The 23,360-nt window shown below is 56.9% G+C and overlaps 1 protein-coding gene across 25 annotated transcripts in view; it reads left to right on the plus strand.

The window, feature by feature from the left end:
- DYSF (dysferlin) overlaps positions 1-23,360 on the plus strand; it is a 201,759-nt gene that overhangs the window by 100,539 nt on the left and 77,860 nt on the right. For all 25 annotated transcript variants that reach the window (XM_032497799.1, XM_032497803.1, XM_032497805.1 and 22 more), the window contains 8 exons: positions 1,269-1,400; positions 1,485-1,651; positions 2,462-2,576; positions 2,821-2,926; positions 3,181-3,323; positions 5,063-5,236; positions 20,105-20,198; positions 20,718-20,795. In XM_032497799.1, the coding sequence (XP_032353690.1) occupies positions 1,269-1,400; positions 1,485-1,651; positions 2,462-2,576; positions 2,821-2,926; positions 3,181-3,323; positions 5,063-5,236; positions 20,105-20,198; positions 20,718-20,795 (1,009 nt within the window). The remainder of the gene's footprint in view (positions 1-1,268; positions 1,401-1,484; positions 1,652-2,461; positions 2,577-2,820; positions 2,927-3,180; positions 3,324-5,062; positions 5,237-20,104; positions 20,199-20,717; positions 20,796-23,360) is intronic.

Raw genomic sequence — 23,360 nt, forward strand, 5'->3', positions numbered from 1 at the left:
TCAGGCATTCCTGCCATCTCCCTGGGGCTGGTGGTTTGGAGGGGAAAAGGCTGCTAACCGCCCCAGGGGAGAGGACGGCTGAAGTGAACAGTCATGGGGAGGTTTCCGAGGGGTGACACTTCAGGTCAGGGGCTCCTCCAGGCTTCACTGAGGATGAACCAAAGGCAGAGAGGTGGGGTGAAGGGTGAGACTATTAATGACTTGGCATGACGCCCCTTCCTCATCCTCTTACCTGGCCTGGGCTCTCCCTCTGGGGACCCAGGCCTCCTCTACCGGTTAGAGAGCCCTTCCCTCAGCCTCCCTTTCCTCCTCGGAACTCACCAAAATGACTGTCTCATCTCTCTCAGCTCCCTGCCCCAGAGGAGACACTCCTCCAAGTTCACGCGAGCACCTGAAGCCTGGGTGCTTAATGTGTTACTTCCACTAAGGGACCGTGTGTTGTTATTCCACAAGTGAGGAACTTCTGTTCCTCAGGCCATATCTGACCCTTGATTTCAAGCAAATGGTGAAGCAGTTGTGGTGAATACATTTTTTATGTTGGGATGTTGTGGTTATTCCGTTTTGGCAGAGCTTCTGAAAGGTTCAAGATAAAAAGCAGTTAAAGACCAGTGAATAGTGGTTAACATGCTGATAAACACTTGAAAGGGAAGGGATATCAGATGATACCCTAACATCCAGCTGAAAAAGACAAAAAAACCCCAAAACAAAAAACCGAAAGTGAAGTGGAAGGCTTTAACCTCTTTCCCTTTTGGACCTTTTTATCTCTTTTAGAGACATGTTCTAGAGCTGCACTGTCCAGTATGGATGTGGCTATTTAAATTTAAATGAATTAAGATTAAATAAAATGAAAACTTTGGTTTCTCAGTCACACCAGTTACATTCTAAGTACTCAGTTGCCACGTGGGGCTAGTACCTTGGACTGTGCAGATGTAAACCGTCGCCATTGCAGCAGAAAGTTCCACTGGGAAGTGCTGTTCTAGAAGAGAACAGAGATGATGTGTTGGGAGAGGGGAGAATGGGGGTCCTGGTCTAGACATGTGTCTGCAGGGGGCACCTAGTGGGTGATGATTCAGTCAGCTTTGATGGGAAGGAATTTTGGCAGGTTTCTTAACCGTATACCCCTCTTCCATGAAATTCTAAGCCCCCCAAAAAGGGCACACACCTGATGGGGTGTCAGCTAGTATGCCCAGGCCTGGAGACCCCCCTCCAAGTTGAGACATCCTGACCCTGAAGGGGACTGTGGGTTTCTCTCCTTCTCTGGTACCCAGTATCCGATGGAGGGGATGCCCGGAGCCCGGATGCCAGTACAGATTCGGGTCAGGCTCTGGTTTGGGCTCTCTGTGGATGAAAAGGAGTTCAACCAGTTTGCTGAGGGCAAGCTCTCCGTCTTTGCTGAAACCGTGAGTGCCCAACTGCCTGCCCTCCCCACTCCCAGCCCCCAAGCTACCACGGCCCCACTCACTTCTCTTTTGCTCACTCTCCAGTATGAGAACCAGACCAAGCTGGCCCTGGTCGGGAACTGGGGTACAACGGGACTCACCTACCCCAAGTTTTCTGATGTCACGGGCAAGATCAAGCTCCCCAAGGACAGCTTCCGCCCCTCGGCCGGCTGGACCTGGGCTGGAGACTGGTTCGTGTGTCCAGAGAAGACGTGAGTCATGGGCGGGGTGGGCTTGGGGACCCCGTCTGCCCCAGCCCTTTCTCTGAAAGGCCTGGGCCCTACTCATTCCTCTGTCTACTCCCACCACCCCTGTACTGGTCACGGTGACTTCCACTTGAACTCTCCCGGGACTGGGGGCTCACGAGGTAGCATTCTCTCCCGGAGGGGTGCTAATGATCGGAAAGTCCTTTACGATTAAACCAAAGCTGGCCTCCACTGGACTTTGCACTTATCATTTATGTTCTTTTCCTCCAAGACCCCTCAGAAAGCCCATTTCCTCCTCCGCATATGAACCCCTCTCTCTGTGTCTGAGGTCCTCTCTCTCAGTGCCTCTCAGAGCAACCTGTCCTTCTCCATCTCAGCACCAGCGCCACCTTTTTCTCCTCTCTCTCGTCCAGTTTGTTTGATTCTCAACAGTTGTTTTTTTTTTTTTCCAAACTTTTTGAGCATTGAAGAATAACATATATCATAGTCACATACTCCAATCTTAAGTACATAGCTTGATAACATTTTACGTTTCTGCGCTATCTATTGATCTTCAACTCCCCACCGGGTTTTTGGCGTCTTCAGCTGGCCACTCTTTCTCTTCCTTTATCTTGATGGTGACATTCTCTTCTGTCTGCAAGGGTCTCCCTGGGTCCCCTTGGCTCTCTGCCTGTCCTCTCTCTCCCCCAACTCTCTTATTGTTGGGATGATACTGACGCAGGAGGGTCGGCCCAGGCCCCAGGGGTGCTCTGAAGGGGGTCGTGGATGGGTGGGGGTGTCTCTGTGGCAGAGGCTCTGACCCAGCCCCACCCGCAGCCTGCTTCATGACACCGACGCGGGCCACCTGAGCTTCGTGGAGGAGGTGTTTGAGAACCAGACGCGGCTCCCTGGAGGCCAGTGGATCTACATGAGCGACAACTACACGGACGTGGTAAGGGGATGGTCGGGGCCAGGTGGGCCTGTGACTGAGAGAAGAAGAATTTTCTTCCCTGCTCCAACGTCCCCAGCCCCCATGCTCTGGTTTCCAGAGGGATGGCGTGAAGTCCGGCACAGGTCGGACACTGACCCTGAGTCACATCTGGGGTTTTGAGAACGTACGTTGTCAAGTTGCATCTTTTCAGCTTCCCTGATCACGCCTGTCTCTTCTCATCCTTGTTTGGCCTGCGTTGCCCTAGAACGGGGAGAAGGTGCTCCCCAAAGATGACATCGAGTGCCCACTGGGCTGGAAGTGGGAAGATGAAGAGTGGTCCACGGACCTCAATCGGGCCGTTGATGAACAAGGTGGGCAGCATGTGGAGCCCAGTGAGCACCCCGGGGAGCTCGAGAGATGGGCTGGTGGGGCCAGCTGAGTGCAGGGCCCCTGGGCCTGGGGTACTGGCCTTTACTGGGCTGCTTCAGGTGGGGGACTTCCTAGGTGAGCCCTCATTCCAGACTACAAATTGGGAGTCAGTGGCCGTTTGGAAGTCTGTGAACATTCCCCCACGTGAAGAGACCAGGAATGGCCAGGCCGTGAGTGATGGGTGCCCCTCCCCCAGGCTGGGAGTACAGCATCACCATCCCCCCGGACCGGAAGCCGAGGCACTGGGTCCCCGCCGAGAAGATGTACTACACACACCGTCGGCGCCGCTGGGTCCGTCTGCGCAGGAGGGACCTCAGCCAGATGGAGGCACTGAAGAGGGTGAGTGCAGTGGGTGGGGGGCAGGGGTAAGGGGGTGAGGCCCTGGGGAGGGGAGGCCAGCAGGGCGCAGATACAGGCAGATGTGTAGGGGACATGTACAAGGCACAGGCTCACGTGAGATGCTCACAGATCACACCTAGCACACGCATAGCTCACAGCCAGCAGAAGCACAGATGCTCACAGATCACACCCAGCACTGGCAGAGATGCTCATTGACAGAAAACAGCCAGGTGCCCATGACCCTGCAAGGGACCTCACTTGGAATTCATGCACAGACCTGGAAGGTAGAAAGGCATACCTAGAATGTATTGTTGGCTGGGTATCCTGGGGACAGAGTCTGAGACAAGGATTTGGCCGTATGAGGTTTATTGAGACAGTGCTCTCAGGAGTGCCAGGAACAAGGATGTGGTCTCAGGTAGTCAGCTTTGGCTTGAGCTGTGACTTGGGAGAAGGCTCAGACTTGGAGCACCACAGGATCATCCTCACCTGGACACAGTGGGGCTGGGGTTTGTACCGCCTTAGCCATCAGTCATTGGCTGGGAGGTGCAGGGGGTGGGCTGGGCACATACCCTCCCCAGGGAGCCTGCTGCATCCAGCAAGGGCAATTCTTTGGAGAAGGGGGCTGCTGGGTGTGAGTGGGCAGCTGGTCAAGGGGCCAAGGTGGGCGTGTACCAGAGGACGTGTACACAGTGGGAGCACACATGCCCACAGCCATGCCCAGGTGCCCTCGGGACACAGACAGGCTCAGAGTGAGCATGTGTGAACGGTGTGTGCACCTGCTCCTGGGGGCACGCAGGTGCCAGCGTCCTGCACAGCATGAGGGCCCGCCTCCCCACAACCCTCCTGGCCTGTGTCCTTCCTGCCCAAGCACACACTGGAATTTCGGCTCAAGAACTAGGGCTCCCCAAGTCCAGGAACTGCCTTTCGCAGGCCAAGTACGCCCATACCCTTTCTCTCCCTTTGGGCACAGAGAAACTAGGGAGGAATGTTGCTGGGTCCCAGGAGAGGCAAGGCTTTTGGGCAACGAGCTGTTTCTGGTGTCATGAACCAGACAGACTCCACTCTCCCTGTAAGGGCACCCAGGGGACAGAGGCGTCACTCCTGGAGAGGGCTGCAGCCGGCCTCTGGGACTAGCACTGTCACTGAGCTCATGGCCTGGCATGAGGGGGCACCCGAGGGTCGTTTCAGGTCACGAGATGGGTAGGAGGCGGCTTCCAGGGCTCCTCGCAGGTGCGGAAAGTGTCCCTGGGAAAAGCGTGGGGGTCGCTCCACAGCGGACACAGGCCTAGCCTTATGGAGAAACAGCCTGGGGCTGGGGAATGGGCTCTTCATTTTGCCTCTGATTTGCCTGCTTCCATTTTTAAAAGTCAGGATATGAAGATGAAAAAGGAAGTGACAAGAAAACCTTGGATTCACGAAATCCACCCATAATCCAAATAAACAAACAAACCAAAAGCCCAGTGTTTTTCATCACTCCTCAGTCTACCTTCCCTTTCTGGCTCCTTGAATCTCCTCACATCCCAGGGAGCCTCTTCTCCTCCTGATTTCCTGACCTGGGGCTCTTGTTGCTGCAGAAGCTGCTCAGAGCCCCTCTCCTCCAGGTGGCCCTCCCGGGTTTTCCCATCTGGAGGGTGATGGCTAGGATGGGTAGGAGCAGGAAGGGCACAGCTGGAGCTCAACCCAGGGCTCCCTGCCAACCTGCCAAGCGGCTTTTCAGTCTGCCCTGTTTTCCGATGCAGCACAGGCAGGCGGAGGCGGAGGGCGAGGGCTGGGAGTACGCCTCGCTCTTTGGCTGGAAGTTCCACCTGGAGTATCGCAAGACAGATGCCTTCCGCCGCCGCCGCTGGCGCCGCCGCATGGAGCCACTGGAGAAGACCGGGCCTGCAGCTGTGTTTGCCCTTGAGGGGGCCCTGGTATGTGACTGTGCCCGTCTTGAGTTGGTGGGGTGCGGCTTGGTTTCCCAGGGCTGTTGGGGGTTGATGCAGGGGAGGGGGCAGGGGCCCTCAGGACAGGACTTAGGCTTCCGTTCCTCTAGGGTTCATGTGGGGATAGTGGACATCAGTCTAGGTGTCCTTCTAAAATAAAATAGCTTGTTTCTTGGCACTGGGAGACCCGCTGCTTCTTTGGTAATCAAGATGGGAGCAGGGGAGAGGGCTCCGGCCCTCGGATGGCCTGATTTGTGATTGGAGCCAAGGGACATGGCTCCTCTTGAAGAGGCTGTTTGGCCTGGGAGTGGGCCAGGAGGACTTTGGCCTAGCCCAAGGTAGTCGCCAGAGGGGCCTAGTGACTCCCAATGTCTTTGGTTGGACAGGAGTCCTCCTGAGACGGAGGGTCTCTCATGGGCATCCTTGGGAATTTTGGGGAGAGAGGTGCCTCGGAGACCGAGCTCCAGGTGGGCTGTCCTGCCTGAGTGTACTTCCCGGAGCCAGTGGAATGGGGGTCAGCTTGGGGTTCCCCAGGGTCTGGATGACGTGTTCCCCAAGAGATGAGCAGGCCCTTCCTGGACAGTCTGCACAGGGGCAGTCAGGGCCAGGAGGCAGCCTGTCCCCATTCTGTTGGTCTGGGGACTCCTAGAGTTGGGAGTCAGTTCCCAGGAGGGGATACCTCTGAAATCCAGCCAGGACTCCCTGCCCCCTTGTCGGGGGACTTTGAGCCGTGACCCAGGGGAGCAGGTCCCACCAACTTCACTGCCTGGTAGAATCTGAGTGTGTCTATGTGAGCCAGGTGTGTGTGTGTGAGAGGGTTTCTGGTCTGGTTGAGGGGCAGTCGGCCTTAGCCCTCGGCTGGGGAGTACAGTAGGGCAGGTGCGTGATCCGATGGGATGGCTACAGAAAAGGGAGCTGAGGCCGGCAGTGCCCGGGGAGGCGAGCGGGCAGGGCCTGGAGGTCCCATCACTCTCAGGCCTTGATGGTGGGCCAGGCCCAGGGGTGACAGTTTGGGAGAGGAAACCCTCTAGGGGCCAGGTGATGTCAGAGGCTCTGGAGGGAGCCCCCCTACCCGGGTCTGAGGCCAAGTGGTGGGGAGGCTGAAAGGAGACCGCAGAACTCTGGCTCCTTGGGCCCCTGAGCTGGATGGAACTGCCCCCCAGGCTGGACCAGCTGCAGCCAGGGAGTCTTGGAAGGCAGGGCTCCCTTTGTCTCATCAGAAAGGGCCTGGCTTGTGCACAGGGCAGCGCTGCGGGGAGGATGTGTGGCTCCAGCCGAGGGGTGGGGAGCAAAGACCTGGGCAGACCTCCGAGGCAGGGCCAGGTCTGAGGGTGCCTGCCCCCTCGGGAGCCAGACAGAAACTCAACTCAAGTGGGCCGAAGAGAGAAAAAGAGCCTAAGGGCTCAGATTGCCGGGACTCTGATTCACCAAGAGGGAAACCAGGCATTAGGCCTGGCGGGAATAGGGGCTCACACGGTGTCCCTGGGACACGGTGTTTCAGACCCACTCCTCTGGCTTGGTCCCGTTCTCACACCAGCTTGCTCCATTGGTGGCAAAGATGATGCCCGTGACAGAAGGCTGACACCATTTTTACAACCAGCAAAGCCCTGCTCCGTAAAACAGCGCAGCCCAGCGGGCATCGCCCGCTTCCCTCACAGCTGGAGACCCGGGAGGGGAGAACGCGCCTTCTTGGCGACGCCGGTACAGTCTTGTGTGTGACGGGCTGGCTCTGTTTGGCGCGGTGCACACCCCCCACCTCCAGCCCCTGAGCCCGAGGGTGAGGAACAGAATGTTCTGAGGGACTGTCCTGAGTCATGCCCCTTTTCTGTGGTTGACAGCCCCACTACGTTGGGAAGAAGAGTATCTGGAAAGGAAAAAAAAAAAAAAAAAAACCCACAACAGTGCTGGGCAGAGCTACAGATGACAACCACGGGACCCTTGAATGAACAGTAGGGAGCAAGTGTGGGTTGTTGAGCGGAGGAGGAGGCTCTGGTCAGAGCTGGGTCTTGGGGCCATTAAGTAAGTGTCTGTGGAAGATGGTTGGGGAGAGAGAGCCTTCCAAAGGGAGACCACTGGGAGTCTTGGGTAGAGACCTGGGATGAGGTGGCCATCTGGGGTAGGAGCCATGGGACTGGAGCTGGGGGAGGTGGAGTATCAGGGCTTGGGGAGGGAAGGGTCAAACGGGCCTCAGAGGCTCCTCTGGTGGACAGTAGTGCTGCTCCTATGGCCAGGCCACGGGGCGGGGTGGGCCTGGGGCTGCGATGAGTTCACGGTTGGCCCTGGCAAGTGTGACACACACAGTGAAGTGCTGTGTGAGAAAGATGGATTTGGCGGCTGCCTGCCAGGCGGCCCAGGGTGGGGGGCGGGCGTGGGGGCTGAGCGTCAGTTGCGAGGTGAGGGGCTGGGAGGAGAGAGGGCGTGAGGCCAGAGGTGCCGGGAGACCCGTGGAAGGAAGCGTGGATGGCTCCGGGGCTGGCCAGGATCTAGGGGAAGAGGACGAGCAGGGCTGGGGGACCCGCTGCCAAGCCTTCATGGCTCGGTGACTGGGAGAATGAAGAGGGGCATTTCCCAGAACAGAGAAACCAATCCGTTTACTCTTGGTGTGGGAGAAAATGTTATGAGGGAGCGCTGGGATGAATGTCAAGTGAGCAGCCCCGGGAAGGTGGCTGATTGTGATAGATGTGACTCACTTGTAATTGGGGGAAGCAATCAACTCCCTGGGGCCCTCTGAGTCCCTGGGGAGCTCTGCTGACACAGGGAACCAGAGGCAGACTGGTTGGGGTGGCTGGATCCCACAAACCCGGAGTTGGGGGACACAGTCTTAGGTGTGCCCGGCATTTGGACGGGAGCTGTCTGGACCGCTCTGTACTTGAGTGAAGGAGCCCCCATCAGCATACTCATGCATGTGTACATGTGCGCACGCACGCACACACACACCCATGCACACCCCTTCCGTGGTCACCTTTCCGTGCTTCCTGCCAGGACCGAGGACATCCCTTGTCCCAGGAGGGACTGATGCTCCAGCAACGCACTGGGGCTGGAGTCCCCCCTGCATCATGGGGGCAGATGGTTGGGTTTTCTGGGTGCCAAGACCGATCTACTATTCCAGGTACTGGCCTTTGCCCGCTGGTCCCTAATGCCTGCTGATTTACTTGGCAAGACTGTGGTGGGGCTGGTGAGGCTTCTGAATTGCTCAGGTTTGGTTTGAATTCTGCTTCCTCTGCTTCCTCTGCTTCAGCCGTTACTTAGTGACTGTTACCTAACTTACGGAATTCATCACATCCTAGGGTCCTTGTAAGGATTAAGGACGTGACACATGTAAGAGGTGCTTCTCAGCCTTAATGCATGTAGGGCCCATCTGGGGATCTTGTTAAAACGCACACTCTTGATTTGGTGTCTGGGTGGGGCCTGAGGGTCTCCATGTCTAGCAAGCCTCCCATGATGCCCATGCCGCTGGTCCAAGGATCATCTTCGGGGAGCGAGGAGGATGTCAGGTGCATAGGACCTTGTGAAGATGAGGGAGGCAGTCACATCGGCCCTCTACCTGGATGCTTTTCTGAGGGTGGCAGGGTGTCTATTCCTGGCTGAAGGTATTTGGCCAGGGTCCTAGGGAGGGAGGCAGGGAAAGAGGACAGGTTCTCCCTGCTCCGTGATGGGGCAAAAGTGGTCTTTTCTTCTAATGATCCTCGATCTGATGGTGGAGGCCTGGCTCACAGGGAGCTCCTGTCTCATTAGGAAGAGGGATATTCACATGTAAATGCAAATAAACCCAACAGAATCTGCATCTTTGGAGTGTTGGAGGGCAGAAGAAGAGTCACTGCAGAGTGACAGTGCCTGAGGATGGAGGCTCCTTGGAGGAGGACCTGGGGAGGCAGAGCTTGGAGGAGTGCAGGACTGTGGGTGGTGGCCAGGTGGCCTTCCTGGTAATCTGACATTTCTGGACGTCTGGGCTCAAGGATCAGGCCTGTGGCGCTCCCTCGCCTCCCACCACCCCTCCCCTGGCCCACGCGTCCACTAGCAAGCCGGGCCTCACTTGCCAGCTCCTCTCCTTGAAGACGTCTTGCTGGAAGGCAGGCCCTGTCTGCTCATTAGCACGGGCAGCCTTTCCCTGAAACCTTCTGCTGGGGCCAAGCCTGGCTCCCTCAGAGGAGCGGGAGGCCCTGGCTCTGTCTGCTAATCGTCTGCTGTCTCCATCCCGAGCATTATTTTATTTTCGTATTATTCTTTTTCCAGCTAATATCCTGGCATTCCCAAAGACACCGGGTTTCATAATCTTCCTGGCTTTCCCAGGGAGCTGGGCAGCAGAGTACAAAGCTGCTATTATAGCGTGTTCCATCCAGCCTCCCTCTCCTTGCCCCACACCCCTCACTGCCGCCGCCACCACCGCCAGCTCCCACCCAGTCACCCCCTCCCGACGCCACCGGCCTCGCGGAGAACTCTGGTGACGGTTGCCGGGGATGAGCTCACAGAATCCATCCTATGGCCCTTGCCCTGGGCCTGCCCTCCATGCGTGAGGATTTTTTCCAGAGCCCTGTCTCTGTGGTTGGCCCTGAGTGTTGAGAAGGGTTTTCTGAGATGCCTGAGCCTGGGCAGGGAGTGGAAGAGATGGAGACAAGGCTACATGTGCACAGAGCCTTGGGGATTTCTAGAGCTGGGAGGAACTCTCATTTTCGGAAGCCCCCTCCACCTGGCTTTGGCGCTGCTTGAATTGGATGCGAGGTTGTGGGTGTGGCTGTGTGATCTGTGTGTACACGTGTGTCTGAATGTGTCAGCCCGTGTGTGATGTGTGCCTCACATGATATGTGTGCATGTGTGATATGTACGTGCAAGTGTGCATCGATGTGTATGGCATGTGCACACATGGGATATACGTGTGTGTTGTGTATCTGTGGTGGGTAAAGTCTGGCGGAAGGTCCAGGGTTTTCTCCAATTCTCAAGCAAATCCAGGATCCAAAAGAGGATAAGAATGACTAAAATCCATTTTACCTTGTGCCAAAGCCCAGGTTGAGAGCTTTATGTACATTGTCTCATTTCATCCTTGCAGTGACCCCAGAAGGCTCAATTATACCCATTTTACAGCTGGGGACACTGAGATTCCAGACCTGCACTATCCAATACGGTAGCCACTAGTCAGGCGCAGCTATTTAAATTTACACTGAAAGCCATTAAAATAGGAAAATTCAGCTCCCCAGTCACACTGGTCATATTTCAAGAGCTTGACGGCCACGCCTGGCTAGTGGCTGCCATGTTACAGAACAACTCTGAGCCCCTAATGTGACCCCAGAAGAAACTGAGGCCCAAGAAGGAGTTTGCCCATGGCACAGCATGAGTCAGTTCTAGAACCGAGGCTGAAGCAGCAGGCTCTTCTGCCCTCTCTCCTTAGGTTCATCTCCCCACTGTGCTATTAGGGCGTAAAGTCCTCCCCGCACAGAGGACCTCTGAATGGGGTCCCAGGGAGCATCCTGGCCTGGAACCCTTGGCTGTGGACATCCCCCGCCTCATGTTGCAGCCAGGCCAGTTGGCCTCCCTGGAGCAGCCGGACAGCTGGAGAGGAGTGGGCACCACTGCCCCCACCCAGGAAGCCTGAGTTGGTTGACAGGGGCCTGAGTCCTGACCTGAGGTGCAGAGGGACCCACGGAGACAGGCATCCCCAGCCCCAGTCAGGGGACAGGGAAGGGCAGCTGGGAATCTGCAATGCTAGGAAGGGGGTCAGGGAGAGGCTGGTGCCAGAGAAGAGTAATTTGGAGTTTGTGCTGTCTGAAAAGGAGATCATATGTGGGTGTGGCCATCTCTGGACCAGGATGAAACCCTGCTGTGTGCGGGCGCCTATGCCTGCTTCCTGGAGTGGGTACTTTGAGCAAGGGCAGCACCTAGGAGCTGAAAGGAGTTTGCCTTGTCAAGTAACCGAGGCCCCTGGCTGGCTCCGTGGGCCGTTGGAAGGAGGCTCTGTGTTTCTCAAACGTGCTAACTGAGTACCTGTTCTATACCTGGCATTGTGCTGCAGGGCGGGTTGCGAGCCGGCTCCTCTCTCTGATCCTCCCGCTCCCCACGTAGAAGGGTCATTTGAGTACATCCCCTAAATGGGTGGACTCTGGGTCGGTCTTGCTCAATATTTGGATGCTGAAACCTGGAGGGTCCAGTTGTGTGTCCGTCCGTGTACCTGAGACCAGACACCGGAACACAGGCACGCGTGGCTGCTCAGGAGTGTGTGTCACAGCTAGGTGGATGTGACAGGTGCCCCCGTGTTGTCATTATACCTGCCTGAGGGTCTGCATCCACAGATGCTAGGGTGACCTTACAATTTATTGTCTGGTCTGGGACACTATTAAAAGTCACGCTGGAAAATAGGCATGAGCTGGGAGCCTTCCAGGCAGACTGGGACCTACAGTTGTCCTGATGAGAGAGGCACTCTGGCATGGCGTGAAACCTGTTGGAGCCTTCTCTGCAGACTTCAGAGACGTGGAAAGCCTAGAGGGACACGCACGCACACGCAAACACAGATCCTCACGCCAGCCCACACGTGGCAGTGTGCACTCTCCAGATTTCCCAGTCTACTCCCAAGCTCCCCGGGGGCTGGCCGGTAGTTTTGCGAGGAGTTTCGCAGCTGCTGTCAAGCCCTGGCTCCCGCTGTAAATTAAATGGGGTTGCACCCTCGCCTGCTATTCCACTTAAGCTTGCAATCAGCCCCGATTAGGCAGGGAGGGCTGTGCGTTCCCGCTTTCCTCTTTTACAGGGCTCTCCTCCTCTGGCCCGGCTCGCCGGCCTGTATGGAGTTTCCCTGGAAGCTGAGGCCGGGGCCACCAGGGCAGTAACATGGTCATTGGCTCCCCAAGGCCCTGACTTGGAGCTCAGTCCTGTCCTGCCCCAGATCCCTGAGCAGGTGCTGAGTTCTCATGGGGACTCGGGAGCTGGGAAGAGCCCTGAGGGTGTCCTGGGAGACCCCTGGCTCTGCTAGCGAATTTCCCGTGCAACCTGAGGGAAAGCATTAACCTCTGGAATCCAGTTTTCTCACTTATCAGATTGAGATGATAACTCAGCAAAAAGAATAACCTCCCCTTAAGGAGCAGGTGTTGGCAAACCACGGTCCACAGGCCAAGTCTGGCCCTCTGCCCTGTTTGTGCAAACACCCTATCTGTGTGTGCGTTGTCTAAGGCTGCTGTCCTGCCCTGGCGGCCCTGAGTAGTTGCAACAGAACCCACGTGGCTGGCAAATGTGAAAGTGTTGGCTCTCTGGTCCTTTATGGACGAAGTTTGCCAACTGTTCTAGGGCACATATCATGTGTCAGGCAGTCCCCTCTGCCCTGTTCATGAAATATCTCATGTAGGCCTCCGGGTAATCCCAAGAGGAGGGTTTTCTTAGTGCTCCCATTTTATGGAGAAGCCAACTGAGGCACAGAGAAAACAAGTCATAATTATTCTGGTGGTGTTTCCTCATCCAAACATGGTGACGAATCTTAGGGATAATGGTGGGTTGGGCGGGGTTTATGGCAGTTTATGTTGTCATTTGTCATGTGGTGTCCCGGCAGAGCCAGGCGAAGGAGCGATCCTGGCAGGTCACCCTTGGCCTGTGCTGGTCAGTGTTGAACAACTGACTCTCCGGAAAAAAAATCCGGAGAAGAAATCCAGCTCTGTTTGTAGCATTTGCTGATTTCCACGGTGTACATTTCCCCACCATGGCCAGTTTCAAGCTCAGTGTGAGATCACTGAACGTGGGGACGGGAGGAGACCGGCTTTGCTCATTGTTATGTGTACTATTTATATAGCATTTCCACCACACACGTACTCCAGGTGTAAATCCCCTCAGGAGCAGGATAATAGTAAAAGGTAGTGAAAGAATTTGGAAGTGATGAGTTTGAGTATTTATCACTTTTGTTTTAAAAATTATTTCTGAAGTTATAAATTTATAGGATTTAATTTTTACAAAGGGCTGTGCTTAACAGCCGGCTTGCAAATGGCGGGAAATAGAATGATCTCTCTTGGGCCACATGAGCCGGCTCCAGCACCTGCTGCTCTTGGGGGTCCTCCGATCCTGTTTACATACATGAAGAGATATGGGGCTCCCCACAGTAGCACCCTTCCCAGCAGCTCTGTCCTCTGTGCTCTTTGGGTCCATCATGCATGAGCGTTGAGTCCTTCCCATAGAGCGAAGAGGGCACCTGGTCCCTGAAACCCATAAGCTTGACTCTGCTGGGGCAGGGGGTGCCCTGGTGGCCCCTGGAAATACCTCCAAGGTGTCGTTTTTTCTTTCCTGACCACTTTGAGTGTGGCTGCTGTGGTCTTGGCCCCCTCTTAACCAGCCCCAGGGAGACCCAGCGTTCAACCTGTTTTTTTGCTGCATCCACCTCTTCTCTTGCCCCTTCTGCCTGCTTCCTGCCTCCTCTTCATATATCGTGAACCAGACCTCTAGGCTCTGTGTGCGGGAGGAGGGATGCGAGTGACAGAGACCTGGGTGCAGAAAGAATCTCAGAAATGCCAGTGGTCTGGTGCTTGGTCTTGGATCCAATTTAGGTGGGTCCCCTCACAGGCTGCTTGTTTTCCCAGAGTCTGCCCATCTCCTCCCATTGTGGTGGCTGGGGTTCTGAGATGTCAGCCCTCAGCACATAAGGTGGGCTTGGCCGCTGGCTCTGGGCACCCCTGGGGGAGATCTAGCATCTGGGATGGAGAGTTGCTCACACTCCTGAGCTCCGGCACCTCCGGGGAACTGTGGCCGCCAGCGGGGCAGCAGCGGATTGGAGGCCGCCCAGTCTCCCGGGCGAGCGGCAGGATCCCTCCCACAGCCAGCCCCAAGACCAAGTGCGTGGCCACAGACCGCATGGCTGCCGGCCCCAGCCTGGGAGTCACATCGGCATGAGCTATGGAGGCAGGAATGTGACTGTGGGAAACTCAATGCCCCAGGCCTGGCCTGGGGCTAGGGAAGAGTGTGAGTACAGAGTGGGGTTGAAGGCTGGGTGGGTGGAAACCAGACCATTAGCTGCCCCCGCAGCCTGGCTCTGCTCAGGGCTCCAAGTAGGGGCAGAAGGAAGCCAGCCCTCCTCCTGGCCTTGATCTGCCCCAGCCTCACGCTTCTAGCCAACCCTTTCTGAAGCTCTGGGGGGCAGGCCTCCAGTGTGCTGCTGTTCCCGTGTTCAGCACCCTTCTTTCTCCTTCCTGAATGGCACCTTCCAAGGGCCCACCCTGTTTCCTTCCACCCCACAAATGGCCTCATCCTGGGGTGTAAGTGAGCCTACAGCCCTTGCTTTTTCTGTGGTGGTGTCCGTCCCTGAGCCCTGCAAGGGTGGGAGGGTGCTGTCTGATGTCTGTCCCTTCCCCTGGGAACTTAGACCTGAGTGCTGTGCATGTGCTGGAGGGCAGGGATGCTGGTGACTCATTTCATGTGATGAATCTTCATTGGTTGCCTACTAAGTGCTAGACTCTGGGCAGGGTGTCAGGGATCAAGGAAAGCACATGCCTTACCTATGCACATGGAGAGATGGATGCAGGAGAGATGCTAGAAGAGGCTGAGTAGGGGTCGCTGATGAAGGCAGGACCATTAGGGAAGTGTCCAGGCCTCAGTGATGACTGAGCAGAGGGAAGAACTCAAGTCAGCTTGTCTGGAGGGCCTTCCAGGTGGTGAAAACAGCCTGTGCAAAGGTCCTGTGGCAGGGGGAATGGTGATGGATTCTAAACTTAAAGAAAGCCAGAGGGCAGGGATTAAGGGGGGGGGAGGAGGAATGCATTGTTTAGCATGAGACTTTTGAGATGAAAGAGTTAAACTGACACCAGCGAGTGCTATTGTGTGCCAGGCTCCTAAGTGCTGTGGGTGCATTTCATTTAATTTCTACCAGTGACTCTCAGCTGGGGACAATTTCTATCCCCCAGCCCACCCCCAGGGGACATTTGACAACATCTGCAGATATTTTTGATGGTCACAACTGAAGGACGGGGACGGTTATGGGCATCTAATGGTAGAGGCTAGGAATGGTGCTAAATATGCAGCAATGCACAGGGCGTCCCCACAAAGGATTTCCTGGCCCAAAATGTCAGTGGCACCAATGCTGAAAACCCCTGCATTTTCCCCAGTAACCCTATGCGGTGGGTATTACCGCGATGAACACTTTATAGTGAGGAATCTGAAACGGGGCTTCCCAGGGGCACCCCCAGCTGCCTTTCTCTGACCCACACAGTGAGCTCCAGGCACGTTCCTCCCTTCCCCTTGGTGCACATACAATGCCTGGGGGTCGGCATCCTGGATGTTCTGTATATCGGAGCTTCAGGGTCTATAAAATGGACATCTATGCGCGTGCAGGGCAAGTTCAGGGGGCTGCCGGCCGCTTTTCTGTCGCGCGATGGTTAAGTTGCTTGGCCTTTGTGTGGCAGAGTCTGCCCATCTCAAGAACAAAGGCAGTGAGTGCCCTTCTGGAGCCCACATTCTGGGGGCCAGGGAGACCATACACCAGTGTTGCTGGAGCAGACGTGCAGGGTAACGAGTGCTGTGGGGAAAGGGAAAGCTGAACAGGAGTCGAGAGGGCCACCGTGAGTGTGTGTGCGTGTGGGGTTGGGCTGTGTGACGCTGCACGTGGTCAGGGACGGCCCCTCTAGGGCGGGGACATTTTAAGCCTCCACGAGCAGCAACTGTTTTCCAACTCGGATGTGGCACAGGCCTGTCACAAAGTAGGTGTCCAATAAACACGGGTGGGATGTCAGAGGGAAGGGCTGACAGGAGGCGGAGACGCTTCCCAGAAGCTCCCGAACCAGCTTTTCACGAGGCTTCATCATGTGCTTTGAGAGAAATTTCCTGAACGTGAGCCACGCACGTCCACGTCTGAAAACTGAAAATATGCTTCAAAGTGGAGACAGTGTGGCATTGGATTATCTGTGTTGAGGCACAGGCGGATCCCCTGACCTGGGCGACGGGCTGGCCTTCGTCACTAGCTCTCCCCAAAGCTTATGCTCTGTTCCCCTCACCTGAGATGTGAGCTCCTTCCTTCCTTCATTCATTCACTCCTTCTCCTGTTATTAACCGAGCACCTGCTGTGTGGGTGCTGGGTGCAAGCGGAAACCTCACAGAGCTCTCTGTGGGCGGGGCAGACAGGTAAAGCGTATCTACAATGCAAGGTAGTGGTATATTCAGTAAGGGGGAAACTTGGGGTTCCGTGGGAGACCATGGGAGGGGTGCCTAGCTCATCCCTGCAGGGTGACCTTGAAGATGAGACAGGACACCTGAGAAAAAGCCAGGGAAAGAGTGGGGCAGAGAGAGCTATGTGCAAGAGGCCTGGGGGCGAGAGAGGGGACCCTGGGTGCTCAGCTGGTTTGAGTGTGGAGGCAGCAGCCATAGGGCTGTTTGGGGGTGTCCTGCCTGCTTGAGACTCGACACAGAGGCCACAGTGCAGCTGGGATGGAGGGCTGGCCTCCCCTCTGCTCCCAAGCTCTGAAGGGGATGTGAAGAGCCCAGGTCCCCTGGAAGGGACAGGGGGCCAGAGGATGTAAAGACGTTGGCCGATGTGTGGATGGAATTCTGCCCAGCGCGGGAACCAGGAAGACTGCTGGGCTGGGGCTCCCCTGCGGGGACTGAACTTAGTGGGGGTCCCTCAGCCAGGCTCCGGGTGTATGTGTCATCCTGTTTCTCCCAGCTTCTTCCCAGCAATCCCTGTCTGTCTCCTTGAGCTGGGGAGGGGAGGGGAGGCGGAGGCAGGGCCACACTTGGGCGGCAGATGGGGGTGGGGCGTGGGCAGAGGCCCTGTGGACCAGGGCAGGGTGGCTGTGGGCCCCTCCAGTGGAGGCAGGACAGGTGGAGAAGTCAGGCAGCGTGAGGGCCACTCCCGGAGAGAACACTGGTTCTCCCTTTGAAGGATGTCATTCTCAGCGCCAGGGTCTGAGGTACCTGGCCCCGGCCTTTGTGGAAATCCCAGGGAGGGGGCACCATTTTTGAGCACAGGCCGGGGAGCCCTGCCTTTGGAGAGGGACCTAGGAAGTGCTGCCAAAGCCCCAGACAGAGGCCCTTTGGTGGGAGTGGTGCTGATGGGAGGTGGCTTGGGGACGCCCTCTAGAGGAGGTGCGAGGTGGGTGCGGATGTGCCCTGGCCGCAGTCTGCAAGCACGGAGGTCCCTGCACCTGGAGGGAGAGAGGGATTCTGGGGCCTGTGGGGGTCCCCCCCTGCACTCACCTCTGCGCCCTGTTTGCAGGTGGGGGGGGGCACGTGTGTGTGGCCAGGCTGAGGCGGAGGAGCTGCAAAGTCCTGGGCCTTCCAGCCCGTCCCCCGCCAAGGTGCACTGAGCTGCCCGCTAAGCGTTGTTGCACCTGGGGGCCGGCCAAGCCCTGTTTCCAGCGTCCTGACCTGCTTTCCTTGGCGTCTCCGCACCTCCCGCCTGGGGCGGCCTGCTGGGCCCCTGGGTCCGGCTCTATGTGCGGCCTCGTAGGCCTGGCAGCCGAAGGCATTAGCTACTGGACTTGGTGCTGCGCCACGTGACCGGGCCCAGCGCCTCTCCTGGCGGGAACCCAGGACGCCCAGGGCTCACACCTGCCGGGAGGGAGGGTTTCAGACACAGGCCTTTGGGTTCTTCCCTGTCTGTAGTATGACGTCCCTCCCTGTTACCCTGCTCTCCTGGTGTGTGTGTGTGTGTGTGTGTGTGTGTGTGTGTGTGTGTGTGTGTGTGTGTGTTGGTGGGGGGGCAGGGAGAGATTGATTGCTCGACTGACTGATTTTGATTTCTGCCCAGGGCTGTGGCTGAAATGTCCACTTTTCCAGCTCCTGGAATAATTTTGAACAGATATGGGATATAGAAAGACCACCCCTGCGCACAATGACCAACTTCATAGCTTATGATCTGCTCCCCAGCTCTGTGCCTTATTTTTCTCGTAAGAACATTAATAGCAAATCTATTGAACATTTACGGTGGTGCCAGGTAGTGTGCTAACACAGCGTGTAATTTATCTCCTTTACGGTCACAGCGACTCTCTGAGATGGATACTGTAGATTTGTCCCAAATTTACAGAGAGACTTGTTCAGAGAGGTTAAGCAACCTGCCCAAAGTCACACAGCCAGTAAATGGCAGTGCCAGAATTGGACCCCAAGAAATCGGATTCTAGAGCTTGTGTTGAAGTTGTGGCCGAAGGAAAAGGGGTCACTGTATCTCCCTGTCAAAAATAGGGTGTGCTGTGGTGGGAGCCAGAACCCTCCTGGTTGTCATAAGACCTTGATGGGTCCCCTGGGAGAGCAGACGAAGATGTCTTTCCCGTGCATGTGTTTTATGGGCCCTATTGTGAATGGGGCAGAGGATGACCCGGCCCACCTGTAGGATGCATTTCCTTGTGGACCCAGAGTGACCGGGGCAGGCCTTCCCTGGGTGTCCTAAGATGGGCTGAGATGTGGAGGATGGGCACTTCTGGCTGGGGGACAGCAGGAGCTTGCAATGGGGGCAGGTGTGAGTCTGGGCTAGCTTTGCAGAGTGTGGGTTTAAGGGAAGTGAGCCTGGGTATTGGATGGGGAAGATGGGGCAGGTCACTGGGGGTCTGACCGGGACCCTTAAGGAGGTGAGAGCCACGGAAGGATTCAGGCCAGGAGCCAAGTGCTGACAGTGGGTAATGTGGCTGATTCTGGCCCTGGGTGTGGACAGATCAGAAGCTGGGGGGCAAGCACCCAGGGAGGCTTCTTGGACCTCTCAGGCTGGGCCCTGAGAGGAGGAGCATGTAGGTGGGGGAGCAGCTTGTATTTGGAGGCATGGATGGATGGTGTAGCTGCAGGGTCTGGGGAGAGGTCGAGGTTCCTGGAAACGAATGCAGGTGGAGGTCAGGTGGCCCAGCAGAACGGCCTTGGGGAGTGGCTACTCTGGGTGGGCTTGCGCAGGGTGAAAAGGCCATGGGAAGCTGGGGTTTTCTTTCAAGGGTGTGCGTGCTTGTGTGCTGGGAGGAGAGACTGGGCAGGGGACCGGGGCAGGGGACAGCGCCGGGAGAGGTGAGAGGGAGTGCAGAGGGAGCGGACGGCACGGAAAGGCTGTCCAGCTCTCCAGTCCCTCTGCTGGGCTCCTGGCCTTGGGAGGCTGGCAGAGCTGATGGCACAGAAGCCAAGTCTGGGAGGCTGGGCTGCGGTGTGACTGGCACATTTCCTATTTTGGTTGGGGCCTTGATCCCTGCGGGGTCTCTGAGTCCCCCAGACGGTGCAGCCCAATGAGGGGCTGCGGTGTGGCAGAGGTGGTGGTAGAGGGGTGCACTACATCGGGGGGTGGGCCTCTGTCCAGGGAAGGTGGGCTATGGTCCAGTGGTTAGAGCCCAGCACTAATGAGGGCGAGTTGAGGGGACTGACCGTCTAGCTTTATGCACATCTTCTGAGCTCCAGTGTAGACCCACCCCGTCTCCGCTCCTGTCCTTAGCCTGAGGCTTCCTCAGATCATCAGCACGTGGGAGCTGGTGGGAGCCGTGGAGGATGCAGGGCCGCCCCTCCCTGGAGCTGGGGGCCCAGATAAGTGCCTGCATGTCTCTGGCATCAGCGCTGTGTCCAGACGTGTGAACAGAGATGCTGGATGGGGCCCTCCAGACTCTGGCTCCCCTTAGCCCATCACCTGAGGCAGATACCCGGATTCCACCCCAGAGAGCCATTAAGTCCTGCCTTCTATCAAACTCTAACCTCTTGGGCTGGGACAACTCAAAATCCCGTTCTGGCCTGTCTGGTCACCACTGGAGAGGGAGAAGAATTTCCCTGTGGACTTGACATTGGGGTCTGGGGGCACTGTCGGAGAGGACACGCTCCCCTAGTGAAATCAGAGCTTCCGGCAGGCGAGGAGCTCTGTCTAAAGGACCCCAGGACCTGACTCCCTGAGCCAGTCTCCGGGCCCCTCCCAGGCTCTGGGGTTGGGATCTGCTGTGACCAGCTCTGTGTCTCCAGGGCGGCGTGGTGGACGACAGAAGTGACGATTCCACGTCCGTCTCCACCTTGAGCTTTGGCGTGAACAGACCCACGATTTCGTGCATCTTCGACTGTAAGTGACATTGTTTGGAGCGTCTACAGGGGTGACATGGGTGCGTAACCGTGAGTTTCTGTTTGTGTGGGTCACATGGTCAGGTGTGCATGTGGGGGCTGTGGAGATCTGAGCCCATGCTTTTTTGGTGGGTCGGTGTCTTTTTGGGGTGTGTGTGTGGGCGTGTGCACGTGCGGGTTCGTTCATATGTGGTGTGTGTGTCAACTCTAATCCTGAAACCCGGCATTGTGGCCGCCTCCATCATCTGTTGGCCCCTCCTCCCCTTCCCCCTCCTCTGCACCCCTGCCCCCCAACTCTCGCCAGGTCCACAGACATGTCACTCGGGCATCACCCTTTGGGCTGAGGTCTACTCTTAGGATCCTGAGAGCAGCTAACTCCCACAGTGTGACACGTGTCATTCCTATCGCCCAGCCCCTCTGTCCGCTGCCCTTCCTAGGGGCACACTCCATCCTCCCCTCTAGCCCTGGCTTGTAATCATGCCCAGCCCCTCACTTGGCCTCTGTTTCTTCCTCGGTGCAGATGGGAACCGCTACCATCTGCGTTGCTACATGTACCAGGCCCGGGATCTGCCTGCGATGGACAAGGACTCTTTTTCCGGTAGGTGGGGGGAGGGAGGAGAGCCAGGGATCGGGGACTGAGACCTGGGTGTGGAGTTCCCTTTAGACCACAGGGAACGCGGCCCGGGCTCCTCCCGTGGCGGGGGTTGGGGGGGGCTGTGTTTGCTGGGTTTGTGGAGGTGGGTGCTGCTGTCAGGGTCGCGGTGGCCTCCTGGTTGTCAGGTGGCCTGCTTGACCCCTCTGCAGGGTTTGGCTTTCCTGACCATCCATCCCCTGCTCCTGAAAGTCCCTCTGGCCCTGTCCCGGGACCACCCCTAGCCCAGTCTCCTGCAGCTTCCTGTTGCCCCACCTGCTCCTTTTCGGATGCTTCACTGCCCTCTAAACCTGATGGTCCCAAGAGTTCTGTGTGTGTTCTCTTCTCTGGGCACGGGGTCCCCCCCACCAACCCAGTAAACACTCACGTCAGGGAAGCTTCCAGGCCTTTAGTTCCTCAGAGCCCCTCATGTCCAGCCACACTTTAGGTGTTTCCCCCTGAAAGCCTCAGAGGCACCTTAGTCCATCCTGTCCAAGCTGAATTCCGTGTGACCGCCGCCCCCACCCAGATCCAGGCCTCCCCTTCATTTGCTACCTTGGTGCTGGCGTCACATCCACACGCCTCTCTTACCTGTCAGGGTGGGAACAGTCAGGTGCCCAGCTCTGTTGATTCTGCTCCTGAATCTCTCTCGGAGGTGGTTCCCTTCTCTTCAGCAGCATAGCTGCTGTCCCGCACTGGCTTTGCCTCTTTTGTCTCAACACCCTGGTCGTCTCCTGGCCTCCCTGCGACCTTCCACACTGCCCCCGACAGATCTGGTCACGTCACCCCGATTTCAAACATAGACACCGACAGATGGATCCCCAGCTCTTTAGCCTGGCAGGCATCTCCTCTGCGATCTGACCCCTGTGGACCTCAGCAGTTTTATCTTTCCCTAATTCTTCTCTATCCGCTAGCTCTGGCCCCACCCACTTCTGTCAATGTTTATCTAGTTCCTCTACATTTCTGGCCTTTGCACTCAGTGTTCTCTCTTGCCTAGAGTGCATTCCCTCCATATTTTTAATCCAGTGAACTCCTACTCAGCCTTCAAGACCCAGCCCAGATGCCCTCTGACTCTTCCCCAAGCCGCACTGGTTGTTCCTTCCCCAGGACTTGGCCAGGACCTCGCCAGCACCTCTCTCAGAGCCCTTACCCACTGCATAGATGGATTGCCACCTATCTCTGCCATGTTCGTCCCAGCATGACTCTGAGCTCCCCCAGGAAGGGGCCTTGAGTTACCCCTTAGCCTACAGCACTTGATGTCTAAAAGCTAACACTGAGGGCTCACCAAGAGCCCAGGTGTTTTGCTGATGTTATTGCATATAACCCTTATGAAGTGGGCACGTGACACCCCCATTTTACAGATGAAGAAACTGAGGCTCAGCTAGGTTAACTAAATTGCTTAAGTTAAAATAGCTGACAAGTGACAGACCCCCCTCCAAATGCTTGCTACTTAGTTGAGTAGAACTGAGTTCTTCTAGGAGAGTGACTTCCTGTTCACAGAATGGAGCACAGCTCACAGCCATCTACCTGTCCTTTCCCGGCCCCGCTTCCCCCCACGTGGGGGACCACTCTGATTTCTCTCCCCAGCAGCCGTGCTTCCCCACCTTCCTCTCCTCTCTGTGACCTTTCTCCAGCCCCATGCAGCCAGGTGCAGGATGGGTGGAGCAATTTCTCCTCCGTGCTTGGGGTTCAGGGTGCCTAGAGCGCCCTCTACAACACATGTGCGAAACCAGCACAGAGGGATTGGCAGGGCGCTGGGGGATGCAGATACCTGCAGCTGCAGCTTCCTGGGAACCTTTGCCAGGTTGCTTTCTGACCATCAGAACGTACCCTGAGGAAAAGAGAAGTGCCCTAATTCATGACTTTGCTTCCTCTTCCTTCAGGGGAGGATGTGAGAGATGGGGCTGCAGGCGGTGGGGCTGCGTGGGGACGGGGTGAAGTGGGGTATAGGTGGAGGGCCTCTTGTCCTCCCTGCTGGTGGATGACCCTGCAAGAGGGAGTGCCACCCAGGGACCCGCACATCTGGGTACAGCAGGCAGGGTCAACCTGGTACTGGCCTGCAGGAGACGTCACACTTTCCACCCTAGCTCCACCCCCTCCCCCAAATAAACATCCCTTGAGCTTTGAGGGCACTGCCCAGGGCTTCCTCAGAGGCCACTGGCTTCTGAATGAAAGGCCTGATTGAGCAGCTGCTGGAAAGGAAAACAGCAGCCAACACGGGTGAACCTATAAAACCCAGAGTGTTTATTTTCACTCCCAAACCCTAAACCAAAGCAGTTTCTCCCCTGGAACTGACCCTGGGGTGGCTGGCGGCTGGAGGCTGTGCATGGCCACCGGCTGGCATTTCTCAGAGGAAACTCCTGTGTGAATCAGGAACGTTTGGGGCCAGAGGAGGGTCCAGCCCAGAGTCTGCCCCTCATATCATCTTCCAGCCTGCCTGCTGGCGTCTGGGGCGCAGCAGGCTCCCCTTGGCGAGCGCTCTGACCTGTGGTGTCTGTGCTTTCCCGCCGGTGGGGGGGGTCCCATAGCCCC

Source organism: Camelus ferus, chromosome 15 (assembly GCF_009834535.1).
Source record: "Camelus ferus isolate YT-003-E chromosome 15, BCGSAC_Cfer_1.0, whole genome shotgun sequence".
In the NCBI taxonomy this organism is placed as follows: domain Eukaryota; kingdom Metazoa; phylum Chordata; class Mammalia; order Artiodactyla; family Camelidae; genus Camelus; species Camelus ferus.